Genomic DNA, 19500 nt, shown 5'->3' on the forward strand with positions numbered 1-19500 from the left:
AAAGTCTTTTCCTCAGAATTTCTTCCTTAGTAACTCATCATCGCCTGGCCCTGAATGTGTATTCTTTTTTATTTAAAGCATAGCTTATAATGAGTTTACTCATCATCTTTACCAACCTGAAACAGTTGTTGTGGAACTTGTTATATGAAGCCATGGTAATGAGACCACCCCAGGCACAACCCAAGGAGTAGAAGATCTGTGAGGCGGCATCTCCCCACACCTACACAAACAAACCCACAAACTGTCAGAGGCAGTACAAAGATGGGGGAAAAAAACCCAGTTCAGAAACATTTCTACATCCAGCACATCTCATTTATCTACATGCTAATGGAAGTGCATACCTTTGCATCAAGGACTTTCTGCCACTGTGGAGTCAGGTAGTACTTGATGCCGTTGATGGCTCCATCCAGGGTGATGCCACGGATGAAGAGGATAGTCAGAACAACATAAGGGAATGTGGCTGTGAAGTACACCACCTGAACACACAGATGATCACACAAGCTGATAAAATCATCCTATACACAAGCGCCTTAAAATGCCATCAAGCCAGGGTGTGTGTGTGCATGTGTGTGTGCTCTAGGCTCACCTTTCCAGAGGATTTAACGCCCCTGATGAGACAGAGGAAGACAACAGCCCAGGATACAGCCAGGCATCCCAGGATAGGGAGACGGACCTCTCCAAAGTTCCCAATATCATCAGAGATGTTCAACACATAGTGTCTGATAGACAGACACACAGACAGAGAAGGTTTCAGGTGCTTGAAATACTTTACATTTACACGTCTGACTAAAGTTGTGCAAGAGAAGAAAACTCTGAAAGAGGAAAAAAAAGCCCAGCTTTGCACTCTATCAACAGTCTTCAGCACATAGATAATAGAAAACTTTAAGCAGAGCCACAAAAACCTTGTATCTTGTGATCAAACAGATCCATCAATCTGAAATGGTATTATATGTGGTATTGTAATTAGTAATGAACAGGTAGTCTGTACCGACAAGCTGAGCAGTCCCACATTACATAATCATATGTACCCTCTGTCATTAAAATGCCAAGAAAAGCATCAGGGAGTGCAGTTACAGGGCTGCTCCTTCTGCAACACATTTGAATAAGAGGCAGCAGATAATGACAACACTCTGACTTCCACTTTGATGGCCTATATTAATGCTACTAATTATGGATGTTAAGTGATGCGAATGCCACAGGAACTGCTACACTGGCACAAAAATGATGATAAAATTCTAAAGAAGTTGACAGTGAAATGCTACTGAAAGTACCAATGTTTTTGGAGATTTCTGCAAGCACTAGAGATCCTGTACAATAACAATATGTGGAATGGCAGCGGCAGGTGCAGGACAGGTCTACCTCAACTTTAGTAATTAAAATCGTGATATTTCTCTTACACTTTTGCTCCCTGTGCAACAAACTGTGAGGGCAAAAACTGAAGCCAACGCGGAAGTGCCAAAATCTGTAGTTCCTGGAGTGTCAAGTCAGTCACCATAGGATTAAAAGCACATTTCCAGCCTTTCCCCATCATAACTGTATGCTTAGAGCTGGGCGATATGAGATTTTTTCATATCACGATATGTTTTTTTCATTTCAGGCGATAACGATATCTATCACGATATAAGCCAAATAACTATATTTGTAAGATTTAAATGTGCCGTTGCTCACAAGTAAAATGTGAAATAATCAGCAGCTTGTTTTTATTTAAATACTTATTTCCCATAATAAGTTCAACAGGGTAGATGTACTTAACTCATTCACTGCCATTGACGTCTATAGCCGTCAATTGCAGTGAATGAGTCAATGGGTTTAACTCATTCACTGCCAATGGCTGGCAGTGAATGAGTTAAGGAACATGAGACTTTTTCAGATAAATAAAGGCAAATATTGCAAACTACACAAAAGGCAGCCACTAAAGCGTTTAAGTTTCAAAATAGAACAAACAAAACAGACTAAATTGTCAATTCCACTTAGAAACAAAATATTAATTCTAAAAATAAATCTTAGCTTGTTTTACAGAAGAACAGACAAAACTGACTAACTTTTGTCAATATCAAATAAACTGAGAACTAAAAGGAAATTCTCAATCTCTCCTTGTTGTATAGCTGAGCTTTTCAAACAGTTTTAACAGTTACTTTAGTCTGACAAAAGCCGAATGACGAATTAGCGCTTCCAGTCAGAGACTGAGGCTACGTCCACACGTACACGGGTATCTTTGAAAACGGAGATTTTCCGTTTTCGTTTTAAAAAAGAATCCCGTCCACACATAAAGGCAGAAATGAAGGAAAACGCTGCTATGAACATGCCAAAGCAGCAGGTGGAGCTAGATTTCTAACCGTGCAGAAATGTTGGCCAATCAGAAGTCTAGAAGCCTCGGTGGGAAAAAGTAAACAAAGCTGGGGCATAGAAGCAGAACAGAGTCGTATGTGTGGAGGGACAGTAACTTTGTGTATATGTAAGCATTTAAACACTGCAGAGAGTAGAATTAACAGTATTGTAGAAATTCATTTCACCGAAACAATAACGTGGCGCACAGTGTGACGCATGCACCAGTTTATTGTATTTCCAGACTTGCTTTCGGCACAATTTACAGTGCACGCTACTCTGTTTTTTGTCAGACTTGAAATAGCCGAAATACCTTCACACTACGGAACTTCTATGGCTCTTCCGTTCGACAATCTCTCCGGCATTGGAACCATCATCTGTTTTCTCTTCGGTCACGCTCGGTTGATTTTTCTAGTCGGCACACTCATTTCCTCCATTACGCGCTGGCTCCATTACCCGCTGGCTGCTTCCCAAACAAACACACGTGCGGCTTGGCACTTGTGCTGTACGTAACAAGTCACGCGACGTGATGCTGCGGCTGTGATTGGTTCGGCTCTGCACTACTTAATTTGGATTGGCTGACCTTTTTTTTTTTTTTTTTTCTTTCTTGAGGACAAGAGCGGCGAGGTCTATCGCGATAGCTTAATTTCTCTATCGAGTCAAAGTTATATCGCGATACATATCGTTATCGTTCTATCGCCCAGCTCTATGTATGCTGTTTGAGTTTATTTTTTTAATTCATCTTTTTGGGTACCGATGGCTACTGTGACTGATAGTTGTTCTTACACAAGCAGCATCTGCCAGTATAATATATATTATATATAGTACGGTATGGCCTCTAACATAGTAAGAGTCAAAATGCTAAAGTCGAGACAAAATGCAATTTCCAGAAGCCAGCTACTAACCTCATGGTTTATGCACACTCTACAATGCAAACCACCAAATTTCTAGCATTGTCACATCCCTGATAATTGATGCATATACACCACTCTCACTTTTACATAACATAGCAAAGCCTGCACTTAAACAGTAGATGTACCTGGATATCCGCTTAAAGATCTCCTACTTTATGCAGATTTTTGTGACTGTGCTGCACAACAGAGTGCGCAGGGGTATGGTAAACACCCTGCATGTCAGCTGAGATGATGCAGACCCAACACTGTACAGAAACTTCTGCTAGTCCAGTCAAATCTAGTCCAAATATTTGAATACTTTCTGCAAACATGAGGCCTCTTTGAGTCAAACTTATCTGATAGGTCTGAGTCAATTTCGACCTCTGTTAAGAATGATAGGCCTACACAACCAGGTTCTAAGAGGTTACTGGTATAACTCGGCAAAACAAAGTGCATTACAAAACTCAATCATTGCATGAGCAAGCATTCCTGATTTATTTTATATATAGTACTACTTCGCAGAGAAAAACTTTTGGTTTAACTGTATTTTTAGTGTCAGCCTAAGTGCATCATATACTTCCTGTTCTTACTTCCAGTACTCCTCGCTTGGGCTGGTCCTCTTGGTCCGGTTCACTACCTCAGACACCCCAGCTACCAAGCTACTGGTAGCATTTGCCAGGCTAGCGTTCAACTGGTAACTGCTAACGACACCGCTGCAGTCTGGCGTGTTCCACGGGTTGTTGCAGTAAGTCCATGGAAGCAGGTTTGTCATGGACAAGAAAAAGTAGTAGAAGGCAATGCAAATGACCACATTGTAGTATATCCCAATGTAGGTGGACACCACCATCATGCCGTAGCCCACGCCTTAAGGTAGGACAGGATGGAGAGAAAAAGATAACCAGGTAGAGAACATTAGAAACTAAAATGTGAAGTGGATGTAACTACTGCTGCCTAATTAAATTTTCATATGAACAATAAAATCAATATTCACACAAAGACATACACACGCATATACTTACCTTTAAACATGGGGCTGATCTTCCAAACCCCCAAACAGCCCAAGCTGGCAAACTGACCAAAGGAGAGCTCGAGGAAGAAGAGTGGAATGCCACAGAACACAAGCATTATGAAGTATGGCAGCATGAAGGCACCTGGAGGAGAAAATTAACCAGGAAGTCAATTTCTCTGGTCCAGAAAGACTGGGAAGGATACACGAACACATTGATTTAAAGGGACATGTCATATTTGTTTTCAGCTTTATATTTATATTCATGGATTTTGCTAGAGTAGCTTAGTATGAATCCCAGTTTAAATGTGAATCATCTACTGCTGGGCATTGGTGGCCTTATTTCGTCCAATGTCTGGAACAAGCTGTTTTAACTCTGTCAAAGCCAACTGTCTTCTGATTACAGCAGCTGGATGGGCCTTGTGTGCTTACAGTTAGAGCTATTAAGATATATCAGAGAAAATGAAGACAAGCATAACTCGTCCCCTCTGATATAAATGGTGCCCTATTCAGTGTTTTGTTGCTAGCAAACTCTTAAACAGCTAGATGCATGGTCTGTACAAATTACTGTGTTGTTGTGAGAACACTTTTTGTGTTAGTCGTGACAAAAATATCCAAACCTACGAGGCAAACAAAAGTCAGCTGCCTCCTATTCTGTTACCTGACAAAGATAATAACTACCATGGAGCCAGATGAGCATAATTACTGCAGAGATGCCAAGTCCACAGACACCAGCAGACAAAAGAAATCAGGCACATTATATAAGCTGGCAGACGTAGTCTATAAGTATTCTACATAGGTAGGCTCTCCAGCTACAAGCCAGAGAGGCACAATGGACCATATGTTGTCATTAAAAACAGGCTGTGCTATTATACGGTTTAAAATACTTACGTGTAAGCAATGACGTGCAATTTAAAACTTAACCAAATCAAGTCTTACATGAATTGGACCCATGCCATACAGACTTATAACTGAACCTGAAATTATTATTATTTTTTTTTTAAAAAGCAAATGAATTTCATCTGTTATATAACCTCCCTAGAGTGAGCAGAGAGGTCACTAAATGTCTGTTCAGCAGTGCAGCAACTCTCTGGTGGTTCAGACTGGACCAAAAACCAGACGGTCAACTAGAGGGACAATCTGTGCGTGTGTGCACGTGCTAGTATGCTTTCATAAGATACTCCACATGTGAACTATGTTGGTGCAACCAGCTGATACTGTCCAAACCTTTTCACTGCTGATAAAGTGAACGGTCACTGCTGCAGTATCTGCAGCTGTGTGTTGAGCTAATGCATGGCCTCCATATACAAAGTCCTTGCGCAGGAACTCAAGGCTCCTGCATGCATGACACAAATCCAAATATTTGCACTGTAGGCTTATTATCTGCAGCTGGGGTCATGCCAAGGAAATCAAGCACTGAGTGAGGAGAACTGGACCAACACTGCTGCTTTTCACTACACGTTGGTACAATTCTTGCGCATGTTTTCAAAGGAAGATGCAAGGTATTTAAAACACAATTTAGGCTGTTTAATGTTTAATCCACAGCTTTTAGGATGCATCAGAGTAGGGAGCAAAATACTGACAAAAGAGCTTATTTTGCTGTCACGATGTTCTTACGCACTGAATACGGTAGCTTTATTATGAAAGCAGCATAACAGCAGCAGCACCTGGATCTGTTCTATGTGCTCAGACATATTTTGACAGCAATCACAGCCCAACAAACAATAACTGCAAACCTTTATGCCTAAAAAGATGTTTTGCATTGATGTTGAGCACGTAATGTGTGAGCTATTGTGGAAAAAAGACAGCTGCACCGAGTATAGGTCTATGAAATATGTTTGAAACATCCGGCCTGCACAATGATCTGACTTTATATCTCAAACAAATACACACAATAAAAGATCTTGCTAATAATGTTAGCACAAATAAGTAATCATATCTGCTAAATTTCCCTTTTTTTTTTAGATTCTAACCCCAGTTTAACTGTTAAAGACCTATTATTCTTTTCCTTTTTACTGGCACGTATTCAGTGCCGTGGAAAAGTATTTCCCCCTTTCCAGATTTCTCCTTTTTTGTGCATATATGATATATAAAATAAAATGCAGCTTTTAAATTTTGATTTCATTTATTAAGAGGGAAAAAACTATCCAAACTACCTGGCCCTATGTGAAAAAGTAATTACCTTCCCCCCCTTGTTAATCATGAATTAACTGTGATTAATCACATTTGTTTGGAAAGTTAAGTTCAATTTCACGAGCCAAACCAAAGCCTGATAACTGCCAGACCTGAATCAAAAAAATCACTTAAACAGAACCTGTCTGACAAAATGAAGCAAGGTAAAAGATATCAAAAAGCAACACATCATCCGAAAGCTAAGAAATATAGTCATTGACATCTTTCAGTCTGGAAAGGGTTAGAAAGACATTTCTAAAGATGTGGTACTTCAGGGAGCCACAGTGAGAGCCAATATCCACAAATGGAGAAAACTTTGTGGTGGACCTTCCCAGTAGTGGCAGCCCTACCAAAATTACGGTGAAAGTACACAGATGACTCCTCCAGGAGGTCACAAAAGAACCCAGACCAACATCTATAAAACTGCAGGCCTCACTTGCCTCAGGTAAGGCCAGTGTTCATGATTCAAAAATAAAAAAGTCTCAGCAAAAATGGCATCCATGGGAGATGTCCCAAGAGAAAACTACCCACAGATTAGCTAAAAAAAACAAAACAATTTTTTTTTTTTTTTTTTACTGTTCCCCAAGACTTGTGAGAAAATATTCTGTGGACTGACGAGACAAAAGTTGAAAACTAACCCACCATTTCATATAAAGAACATCATACCAACAGTCATATTTGTTTTCAGCTTTATATTAGGGGCAGGGATAGCTCAGTAGGTAAAGTGGTCGCCCCATGATCGGAAGGTCGGCGGTTCGAATCCACTTAACGGCTACCCTGAGGTACCCCTGAGCAAGGTACCGTCCCTACACACTGCTCCCCGGGCGCCTGCTTAGTTATGGAACGCCAGGACTGCCATAATGAATTAATTAAATACACCATTAAATAATTAATTAAATGTGGCAATAATTAATTAAAATTGGAATTAATTAATTAAATAAATAGTTATGACACATGTAATTAATTAATCATTGACACATTTAATTAATTATTTATGTATTTCACATTTTAATTAATTATTGACACATTTAATTAATTATTGACACATTTAATTAATTATTTAATGATATATTTATTTATTTCATTTTGGCAGTCCTGGCGCCTGGCTCTCGTCATGAAATAATTTTATCTGTCAGCCTCACCCATCAAACTCAGGGGGCGGGGTTAACGCTGCCCATGCAGCTTCTCTAACATTTGATTGGTTGCCGTGCAAAGTAAGTCAAAACAGGTCGATCCTAGATAATCGATTGCTTGTGTAGACTTGGGGCAGCCAGTTATCCCAGAATGCAGATCAAATCACAGGCAGCAATGGTGGTGGTGTAGTTTTAAAATACCCCGTTTTTCTGTCACCAGCTACACTTTTAACAGTGTTTTAGCCGCGAATGTCGCGCCGTATGTCTGGTCAGGTTGTCAACATAGAACATGCTTGCAAAAGTGCTCAGATGTTTTCAGAGATTTCACTAGCTCTGCTAACAGTTAGCATGCAGAGTGCACCGAGGGGGTTACATTAACCGGTTTGTTTACATATTCCACTCTCCGTGTTCCACATGTTGCATTCGCAGATTCTCATTTTCACCGAACGATCGTCTCTTTCCGCCTGGTCTTGTGTCTCTGTGCTTCTGTAACATAAAGAACGAGCTGACATTTTTCTCACGAAACCAGCGATCAGCTCAGCAGACCCTCAGTTTACCTGCATGCATCCTCCTCCTCATCTGTCAGCTGTTTAACACCTGCTGCTAATTCAAGAAACACGCCTAGTTACCTGGTGATAGTCACAGTTTAACTGCACAAGATAAGTAAATATAGTGTTTTCCCCGAGCGCAGAGCTGCTGGAGCTCGTTTCCTTACAGAGCACTTTATAGGCGAACAGCTTTATCAGCGGCTGATGTCCAATCACCGGCACACAGCTTTCAAACCTCAGCTGAGTTTTAGCTCTCAGTGGTTAAACGCTGGACTTCATTCACTCAGGTTCTGTCTGTCGGGTCACGTTTACTTCGCTGTTTTATTTACAACTGAGCAAATCGGTTTGGCTGAGGTTAAAGTTACGTTTCATAACTGCATAGTTTCACAGACGTTTAATGGTTCACTGGCACATGTGTTAGACTGAACTATCATCTAAATATCATCTGTTTTTTAATAGTTATTCAACTGTATTCTAAGCACCAGCTGTCTGTTAGAATGTGATTTTTTTTCTCTCTCTGTTGGCAGAGGTATAAAAATGCGCAGGAAAATCTGACGTGCATGGCAAACTTCACCGACGATATTTAGGGAGGAATAAACACACATCAAACATAAATGAACCATTTGCCTGTCTCCATAATTGAGAGCATTTTCTCTTCTTATGTCAACACTCTCTCTCTCGCTCTCTCTCTCTCTCTCTTTTTTTTTTTTTTTTTCTTTTTTTTTGCTTTTTCGGTCATGTTATGTTTACCTGTCAAAGGCTTGTTACAAACTATGAAACACATCGTGCAGACTTCTGGATGTTAGAAGAAAACGAATACTGCTCATGAATGAGACTAAAGGCAGGAAGGTGTCCTTTAAAACTAAACATGTTAATAGGACCTCCCTGTTTATATCATAGTTTAAGATATAGCACGTGTATTTCAGTAATAGCCTGCTGAGGCCACTATACGTGCTGGCCTCATATCAAATGTGAAGGCAGACTGAGTCTATGTTTGACGTTTTTTATATCTAATCTTCCTTTTCAAACATTTAAACAGCAGCGAGTCTGCAGCTGAGGGAATACAAATTCAAATTGTCGGAACAGGTTTGCTCGTTTCTTGGATTCATTTGGTGATTTATTAAATGTATAACTGTTATTCTAATCTGCTGCTGAGTCTCTTACACTTTTCTTTATGCTGTATATTTTCACGTCTCTGGAATAGTTGGCAGTTAGATAGTCAGCTGGGAAACTTTGTGTTAACTCATGGAGCTGAGGATATCGTGGATATGCTGACCTCGCTGCGTGGTGTACAGAGCGAGGTCAGCATGATTAATATTCACAATAAAAATATTAGCCGAACATCATGAAGTCTGTATATGTTTCATAGTGTCGAACAACCTTTGTACAGTTAAAGCCAGCAGTTACTACATGACGGAAACACCAACGTTATCTCTTTTATGTGTTTATACACAGGTCACGCTGATTACTGAACAAAAACCCAAAGATCAGATGTTAAACAGATTTATTTGCTCTCTCTCCTCCTTAAACATGTTTTTAATGTTAGTTATAATTCAGAATTGGCGACTGAAACACGTAGGACACATAAGAACTTCAGGAAATAAAACACCGATAAATATAACCTCAGTAAAAGAAGTCAGCGGGGGTTACTACAGCTGTGTACCGGGGCCTGCGCTTTGTCGGTGGGATTGCTTGCGAGGCGAGCGGGTCTATCCCACGCTTTGCCGTGAGACTGGGACGACATCTCCGAAATCATCGAAACACTTTTGCAAAGAGGCTGTATCTTGACAAACCGACCAGACACATGAAGATTAAACCACTACATTCTCGGCTAAAAAAATATTAAAACGGTATTTGGTAACACACAAACAGGGTTTTTCAAAGCTCAGTTCTGTTAGCTTCCACATGCCGGTTGTTGTGTGCTAGAAACAATGGCCACCAGGCCAAAGCAATGGTTTTGACTCGATCAGCGTTAACCCCGCCCCCTGAGTTTGATGGGTGAGGCTGACAGATAAAATTATTTCATGATGAGAGCCAGGCGCCAGGACTGCCAAAATGAAATAAATAAATATATCATTAAATAATTAATTAAATGTGTCAATAATTAATTAAATGTGTCAATAATTAATTAAAATGTGAAATACATAAATAATTAATTAAATATGTCAATAATTAATTAATTAAATGTGTCAATAATTAATTAAAACGTGAAATACATAAATAATTAATTAAATGTGTCAATAATTAATTAATTACATATATCATAACTATTTATTTAATTAATTAATTCCAATTTTAATTAATTATTGCCACATTTAATTAATTATTTAATGGTGTATTTAATTAATTCATTATGGCAGTCCTGGTGTTCCATACTTAGTGGGCTGCCCACTGCTTCACTGAGTGAATGGGTCAAATGCAGAGAAAAACAAGTAATTTCCCCATTATAATAAAGTATCCATTATTATTATTATTATTATTATTATTATTATTATTATTATTATTATTATATTCATGGATTTTGCTAGAGTAGCTTAGTATGAATCCCGATTTAAATGTGAATCATCTACTGCAGGGCCTATTTCGTCCAATGTCTGGAACAAGCTGCTTTAACTCTGTCAAAGCCAACTGTCTTCTGATTGGATGCCCCTCATAAACAGAAGGTTTGTACAGCAGCTGGATGGGCCTTGTGTGCTTACAGTTAGAGCTGTATGCTGACAATAATAGACAATATTATTATATCCCCTCTATATGAAATCACTCTGAGCCAAAAGTAGAAAAAACAAAACACAAAACTGAAACTGAGTGTTTAGTGAGTCTACTCAAAAGTCTGAGCTGACCTGATTATTGTACCACTCAGTGGTAGTGTGATGGTCTGAAGCTACTTTGCTGCTTCAGGACTTGGATAACTTGCCATAACTGATGGAACAATGCATTTTGCTCTCTACTGAAAATCCTGAAGAGGAATATCCGGCCATCAGTTTGTTCCCTGGAGCTCCTGCACACTTGGGTTATGCAGCAGGACAGTAAACCAAACCACCTCTGAATAATAATACATTTAATAATACATCTTATTTGAAAGCGCCTTTCAAAACACTCAAGGTCGCTGTACACAGTAGAATAAAAGCAACATAAAAGCAAGAAGTTTACAGAATCATAAAAGCATAAGACATAAACAAATAAAATAGGAGAGTGGAAAGGTTATGTGGGATAAGCTATTTTGTACAAGTGGGTTTTGAGTTGGCTAAAAAACCCAAAATGACATGGAGTGGCCAAGTGAAAGTGCGGACTTAAATCCAATACAGATGCTTTGTCATGACCTTAAACAGGTCAATCATGCTCAAAAACCCTGGGACAAAATTTCTCCATGGCGATGTGAAAGACTCATTCCCAGTCATCACCAACGCACAAACACTAGTTCTTAGGTTTGGGGGTAATTACATTTTCACACAGTACCAGACAGGTTTGGAAAGTTTTTTTCCCCTTAATAAATAAAATCATCAATCCAAAAAAGGATTTTGTATTTACCCGGATTTACTCTGTCTAATATTTAAAAGCGTTTGATCATCTGAAACATGTAAGAGTGGCTAATTTGCAAAACAAATTGGAACTCAAACACTTTTTCTTGGAACTGTATATCCGATTACAGCGTTGGATTGTCATTTTAAACAACACTTAAACAACGCTTCGAACAACGATGTAAAAGTAGTTTCCATGAGTCAGAACAGAAGGCTTTGCAACCAATTAGAAGAAAATAACCTCCTGAGACCCGAACTCTTTCATGGCATGTATTTTTAATTTCTGTTTGCTATTTGGGCTGATTGGGACCTGTTGAATATAAAAAAAAAAGAATTACGTGATTTTTCTGATTTTTGTTTCTGAGAAAAATGAGATCCACATATAAGGACATTCGCTTTAAATTTCGATAGGACAGTGGCAGTATAACGGCCTCATAAGTGGATAGCAGGCCCTTGTAGAGCAAAATTTAGTATGTTGGTCTAGACAACCCAAAGTGTGATGTCCACATACAGTATGTGGACGCCAGGTCCTAGGAAGTTAAAGGAAGGGGGGGTCTTAAAGGGAGAGGAGCCATCTTGTTTCAAACAGAGGATTTTTCAGCAGCTGATAAATTCTTAGTATCTTACTACACTAGGGTTACAACCCAAAATACAAGTTTGAAAACACCCAGTAGTTGCCATGATAGGAAACATATCTATTGAATCCACCAAGAATAAAACACTGTCTAACATCATCTGATTAAATAACAGTGGTATTGCCTCTGAGCGACTGAATTATTTCTAAGTTGACACACACCTGATCATATATACAGTGTAGAGAATATAATGGCAAAGTACAATCTCAATACAACAAAAAAAACCAGAAAAAGAACCCTGAGAAAACCCGAACTTTCTCAGTTCTCGACCTATAGACTGTGTCCATCTGCATGCCTATATTATGCACAGGAACCCCCTTTTAACAGAAAGAAATCTCATTCTACTTTTGAATATCCTCTGAACCACAAGTAACTCAGCAGTCGGAGAGCAAACTCCTTCGTTAGGATAACATGGTACTATGGAGGTCTTTAAATATGATATCATTATTCCAGTACTTGTATGTGAGGAGGAGGATTTTAACTTCGAGCCTGTAATAACAGGGAGCCAATGAGGAGCCAATATAGGAGAAATACACTCCCTCTAAAGATATTAACAGCTCATCATAAGTTTATAAAAGTCGATAAACAGAACAATAGTACATAACTGATATGGAAATATTACACCTGCTAGGAAGGTATGAGAGGGAAGCAAGTCTAAAGGTTCACAAGTCTATTTTCTTTTGTTTTAGTTAGAATTCATTCTTAAATTATATATGATATATACATAGTAAGCTTCTTTTCAGCTTCACAGTTTTATTCTAGTATTCCAGTGCAGTAATTTGTCATCATTTAAATGTACAAAAATAAATAAATAAATGAATGAATGCAGCCTGTAAACGATTGCCACTCGTTTACATATCTGGACCTCATTAATAGAACAATTATAATAAATGCGGCTTCTGATGTTTCATAAAAATCAGTGTCTGTATCATATTATGAACATGGGTACACTGTAGTTTAGTTTGTCAATGCAAAGATAATGGGCTCAGGTCGTCATTGTGATGCTTACCTCCTCCATTTCTGTAGCAGAGGTATGGAAACCTCCAGACATTGCCCAGGCCCACAGCATAGCCCACACTGGTGAGGACAAACTCAATCTGGTTTCCCCAGTTCCCTCTCCGGGAGTTTTCATCCTTCTTCACTGGCTCTCCTGGAACTGCTCCGTTCTACAACAAAGACACACAGAGAGATAGAGGTGACTTCAGGTGACACAGAAGCGAGTGTGTTCCTGAGATAGTGCTGCTGCAGCAGGTCCGGCAAGTGCACCAGGCAAATGAAAAATCAAAAGGGGAAAAAACCCCATCTCATTTAGAAGCATGAATGGGAAATGGATGCTATGACAGAGAGAAGAATCCTGAGAGCCTCTTTTTTCTACTTTTTTAAAACTTATTTGGCCATCGGATTCAAATGGATTGAAAGGATTGTTAGCAATCATCTTGGAGTGCATGAGTTTAATTATTCACTGCTTGCACTCCCGCTCATGGAATATATTCTGTAAGCTACTATCTCGTCTACTGCAAAGTTTAACATAAACATAAGGTGGGTGCGCTGGTGCAAACAGGATGAGAAGTGAAATCAGTGCCTTAAGAACAGCCGATAAGCTTTCGGTCATGTCGTCCTGATTTGCAGCTTCTCCTCTTCCTCCACTCCCTCCCTGCATCCCTCCATCTGCTGGCATCAGATGGTCGTTCTCCCCTGACCTCCTCTATAACCTCAGCTGTGTCTGGCTGTGTGTCTGTCTGTGGGTGCAGACACACTTGTGCTCTTTCAGTGTAATAAATGCTGCTAATTTAGGATGTACTTTATTTTAGTGAAATTTGAGCACTGCCAGAGATGCATTCCTTCACCTGCCTCGCTACGATCTACGAAGTCTTGGGGTTTTACATAGATTTGCCTTCATTCTGGTAATTCAGTTAGACCAGTGGTTCTTAACCTGGGTTCGATCGAACCCTAGGGGTTCGGTGAGTCGGTCTCAGGGGTTCGGCAGAGCCTCCGCCATGACATGCATGGCTCATTTTGTGCATCAGTAAAAAACATATCTATGTCTTGAATTTGAAAAAAATCCTATTTTATTTTTCACTAAAGAGGGGTTCAGTGAATACGCATATGAAACTGGTGAGGTTCGGTAACTCCAACAAGGTTAAGAACCACTGAGTTAGACAAAGGCTTGGTCAGTACAACAACACAAAACTATTAAAAAATTTTGCTAAGTTTTCAAGAGGTAAAATTTCTGTATTTATGTATGGTTCTGCTGGAGGTTTCCTTCTGTTAAAAGGGAGATTTTCCTTCCCGCTGCTGCCAAGGGCTTGCTCACAGTGAGTCGTCTGATCTTTGCTCTGTATTATTGTAGAGGGATTTGGTACTGTATATATATATGAATACAATTTTTTGAGAGATTTGTATGAGATTCATAATGTGAAATAAGTGGAAACTTTCTTTTTGATATTGACCTGACAAAGCATCATTTTCATACATTTAAGTTTTTTACCTTTGTGTTAAAAGCAAGATGGTTGGATGGACTATTACATTAGGATTTACTTTGCCAGTTTATGAATTTTCCTTGTTTTAAGATGCTTTTATACAGCAGTCTGGTTCTGGCCAATATAAATATATGTCTTATAAGCTCTTGCAGTCTGCTGTATGAATGACACCATTCATTCATCTGGGCTCCCTGTGTTATCTATGTGCGGCAGAGGCTGCTCTCTGAGACTCGTTGCATGAATACCCTGGTATTTTCAATGCGATTGGCTTTGAATCTGACGAAAATGAGGAATACTGGTCATAAAAACACACCCCCTCAGTGCAGCAGCAAACTGGTAATTCTTCTGCAATGCCATAAAAGTTTAAAAATATATATTTTTATTTCTTAGATTTGCATGTTTGGTTTTAACATTACAAAAATATTTCAGGACACAATGTTCTGGAGAGAAAACTGTGCACAGACAAAGAACCACGAGCCTCACACTTCATGCTTCCAGAATATGGCGAGACATCTTGTTCATAAACAGAAAATTACAAATAGAATTTTTTTAAAGTCAGAAACAAAACAGCAACAACCGCACAAAACAAACAAACAGCTGTGCTATTTTCCCCAAAGCCCTGTAGTTTGTCTTTGAGTCTAGCTGTGCTTGCATGTTAGAAGAGCAAAACAAAGATCTTTTTTTTCCCCTAGCATCCTTGACCTTTCGTCGTGCTAGGCTAAAGGCTGCAGGTGGGACACACAGGAAGATCAGCAAACACAAGTGTCGTGGACAAGGAGCTGTTCGCAGTGAAAACCACGGCCACAGCGGCGTGCAAGTGGAAACCATCAGCGGTGGGCCTGCCAGCGCAGCGTGTCGCACATTATGACATCTCCGTCTGGAGTTGACTTTGGAAGGAAAAGAAACATGCGAGACAGCTGCGTGTTCTTGCTGTGCCTCTTGTACGTCTTTCCCTATTAGAAACCAGGTGTGGGCCTTTAGAAGATACACACAGGCACATGCACACGAACACAGGTTGACACACGCTGTGTGTCCGAGACCAGACAAACATGAGCAAGAGACAAAACACTAGGAATAGTACTGACCCCTAAATCTTAGGTGTCAGCTCTTCAAAAGTTCAACCTGATGTTTTAAGACAGGCACGCACGCGCGCACACACACACACACGCACACACACACACACACACGCGTGCGCGCACACGCACGCACACGCGCGTGCGCGCACACGCACGCACGCACCTCTCTCACAGTGAATTTGAAGTTGAAAACAAGCAGTGGACATGAATCTTTTGAAAAACAGACACTGTGTCAGTGCAAAGTTCATACATTTAAAATGCAAAAATCATTATGTACTGTGAAAAACCTGATTATTCTTGTAGCAATAAAATACATTGGAATGAATTGGTATCCAATTAGGTCAGACCTTTTCTGGGAAACACACTTATTTGGTCACAGTCAGATGAGAAACCTGATACTGCTCTAACGTATGCCATATGCAAACGGACAGCCAGCAGTAGCTTAGCTTGGCTAACTTGCTGTAAACAGGAGAGACTGGGCGCATAAAAACAACATGCTTGGGATTAAATTTCAGAGTATTTGCAGCTATCTGAAACATGCAACCAGACCTGACTGGTTGCTTAGTAACACAACAGTATCATCAAGACAAGATTAAAGGTCACACCTAAAATCACTCTGAAGAAAAAGCAGGCAACTATTTAATCACAAGGAATAGTCCTCATCGATCAGACAGCAGGATAATTATGAGGCACCATCTTTCTTTTGCATCATGAGAAACTATTTTTCATGCAGCAGTCTCCATCCATCCAAGTCCACCAATTCATATAAAAGTTGTGGGAGCATTTATAGTTTTAACTGGGCAACTTGAACTTTTATATAGTGTACCTTTATCATTTTGAATATAAAACCCTCCCAAAAGTAACACTAAATGTCAGATGTCACCATCTTAAACTCTCAAAAGCTAAATTAACCATTTGAGAGCACTTAACATGTAGATGTTTAGAGGTTGGGCTTTAATAGCATACATTTTCCAGACTCGTTTGCTCATTTAGATGCAGTAAAGCCTCCTTCATCTGCTTTGTTGGGTCCTGTGGCTTGCTGGATTTGTCCAGAAATGGATGCCCAGCAGCAGCAATTGTTGGATTAACACTATGTGGAAAACACAACATTTGTTTGAAGATGTGGACGAGCAGACTGAGATACGTCACTTTAAAAGTGCTTTATCAGAAAACGTATAAGGCAAATGTATAGTGTTTGGAGATCATTGTTGGGCTTACTGAAGCTGACTTTAGGCTCATCTGTAGTAAAAAACAAAAGGTTTAACTACTTTATATACACACACATCTGTTTGCACTGCGCAAAAGCAACACTTTGTGTTTTTCATGACCCCCCTTGCTTCCTTGACTGACCCCAATATCTGTATCTTTCCATCCAGGTGTTGTAGCCTTCGGTCACTCAGTCAGATGCACAGATTCCGCTCTCTATTTCCCTCCACCCTTCCATGTCCCCATCATGCGCTTCCCTAGAACCATCTGGGCTTTATGTAAGACCCACGCGTGCCCTCTCCCCGTGGCTCTCCTTCTGTTTCGCTTTAAAATTCTCTCTTTCCAGGGTCTCTTTCAAGTGACAGTGACTTCACTGAGACTCATGACTGTATCATCTCAGTTGCTGCTTCGGTACTCCAAACTGCTCATAAAGACTTAAAATGAGAACCACTAAATTTTGTTCAGCTTAAATCAGTTCTTAAATCGTGTCACATTATGCTTCATATAATGAGTGCATTTCCTGACCAGGGTCACAAAGAGCGTGCTGTACCAGAAACCTCCTTGTGACTTTACTTTGGTTGAAAGCAGATTACTGTCGTCGCCCGCGCTGTATGTTGAAGACGCCGACTTGTCTGCAAACATTTGCCATTTACCCTCCGAGCCCTTGCTAAACTTCAAAAAGCGTGATGCAAACCAGAAATTGCCTTCAAAGAAAAGATAGTTGGCAACTTTTACTTTGAAAGTATATAATTTCCATTTCTGTTTTCCAATGTACATTTTGAATTTTCACTTGGAAGCTTGCGAGCATCTGCAGACAAGTTATCATTTCCCATACAAACCACAGTTTGTAGTCAAACCAGTCACAGGGACGTTTTTGGTGCAGCACCTTCTGTGTAACTAATTTCACACTAGAGACTTCAAGTAATCTCCAGCAACCACTTGTCAACCGGTCTGGAAATATGCTTTTTTCTTAGTGACTGGTTGTTTGTCAGGCGCTCACTGACCTGATGTAGGCCTCCCTGAACATGGCTTTCACAATCGATTTCACAGCAACCAACAGCAAGCATTCACAACTGGTTGGGGAATACACATTTTCTATTGCAACTAGTGGTCAGTTGGTCACCAGCTGGGCTTTAAGCCTGTGTGACTGAGGCCCATTACTATCATTATGTCAAACAAAGAAGACAGGAAGTAGATCTGACTAAGAAAACAAGGGACGGTGAACGCTCATAGGCTAGTTACTTGTCAGCTACAAAGAAAAGCATAGCTGATTTATCCTCCTATTTGACTCTAATGTGGAACCAAAATTTACAACATCAGCATTGTGTTGTATTTATTAAGACATTAAACTATTGAGGGAACTGCAGAGTCCCATAGACTTCTGTACAACCTCATGTTATGTTTAAACCAGAGGTGTCTAAGACATTTCCATAATAGCTTCATTTTTACAGCCTTTGTTGTTAAAAAACAGAGACTACAAGAATAACAAATTATTATTCAGCCTCATTGAGGAAACTGACTCGTGGAGTTCAAAATATCTTAATGGAGTTTTATAGCAATAGTTTAATGAAACATAGACATACAAAAACATTATTTACATTTTTTAAAAAAAAGTAATCTACCCTTAAATATAAAAACTACCAAATAAAGATGGCAACCAAACAGAAACTAAAACACAAAAATATATTTAAAAATGACTTTGAACCATTGACACACTGAACCTGTTAGACACATTCAGTAAAATATCAAATGACATCATTTGTGGCTGCACAACACAAGTTGCATCACTATCATTTTACTAAATGGTTTACTAAACAAGGTGACAGGAAGTGTGATTAGCTGAATGCTCTGCACCAGCACCAAATAAACAGAATAGATGGAGCTGGGGCAGGTTTGTACTTTTGCTTTCACAAGCTGAAATCCAGTATTGATTCAGCTTGTGTCTGATTCATTTCTGATTAGCCAGTGTTTAATTACATTCAGAGCCTGCTGCATATGGGCACTTAGCAGTAACAATACATCGATACTCGCAATATTACCATTAGTTACCTATTCTGCAAAAGTAATCTCACCAGTGGGACTCCAACATTTTGTCAAACTGCAGCTGACAAAATAAGACCATCTAACTCTTCTCTCCCAGAAGCTTAACTTGAAAAGACTGTCAGCTCAGTGCCTGAAATGTAAATGAAACGAGAACTGCTGATCTGCATTGTGCAGGCTTAGAATGGAAAGTGACATAAGGTGGAATCAGTGCGATTTACACAAACATGCGTAACTCTAAAGGCTTGCAGGTGTTCTGTGAAGAGAATAACTGCTCTCCAGTAGGACGGATGTATAGCCCTTCAAAAACTCACTAAGATGTTTTTCACAGCATGTCACATGTCTGCTGCAGGTAATGCTTTATCAAAAAAACAGAACAAAAAAAACATAGACGTGTAAATAAATGAAAAGCATGTTAGGATGTATCACATTCAACATCAGTGTCAAGTATCACCGCCTGCTCGTTTT

The 19500-nt window shown here is 39.6% G+C and overlaps 1 protein-coding gene across 5 annotated transcripts in view; it reads right to left on the reverse strand.

Moving 5' to 3' along the window:
* Positions 1-19500, reverse strand: part of slc6a9 (solute carrier family 6 member 9) — a 98581-nt gene that overhangs the window by 14026 nt on the left and 65055 nt on the right. For all 5 annotated transcript variants that reach the window (XM_085390308.1, XM_085390306.1, XM_085390307.1 and 2 more), the window contains 6 exons: positions 13240-13396; positions 4238-4369; positions 3809-4082; positions 587-719; positions 342-476; positions 117-220 (listed from right to left, as the gene is read on the reverse strand). In XM_085390308.1, the coding sequence (XP_085246434.1) occupies positions 117-220; positions 342-476; positions 587-719; positions 3809-4082; positions 4238-4369; positions 13240-13396 (935 nt within the window). The remainder of the gene's footprint in view (positions 1-116; positions 221-341; positions 477-586; positions 720-3808; positions 4083-4237; positions 4370-13239; positions 13397-19500) is intronic.

The sequence above is a fragment of the Rhamphochromis longiceps genome, linkage group LG18 (assembly GCF_057381845.1).
Source record: "Rhamphochromis longiceps isolate RC_006_pf linkage group LG18, R_longiceps_female_GT1.1, whole genome shotgun sequence".
Classification (NCBI taxonomy): domain Eukaryota; kingdom Metazoa; phylum Chordata; class Actinopteri; order Cichliformes; family Cichlidae; genus Rhamphochromis; species Rhamphochromis longiceps.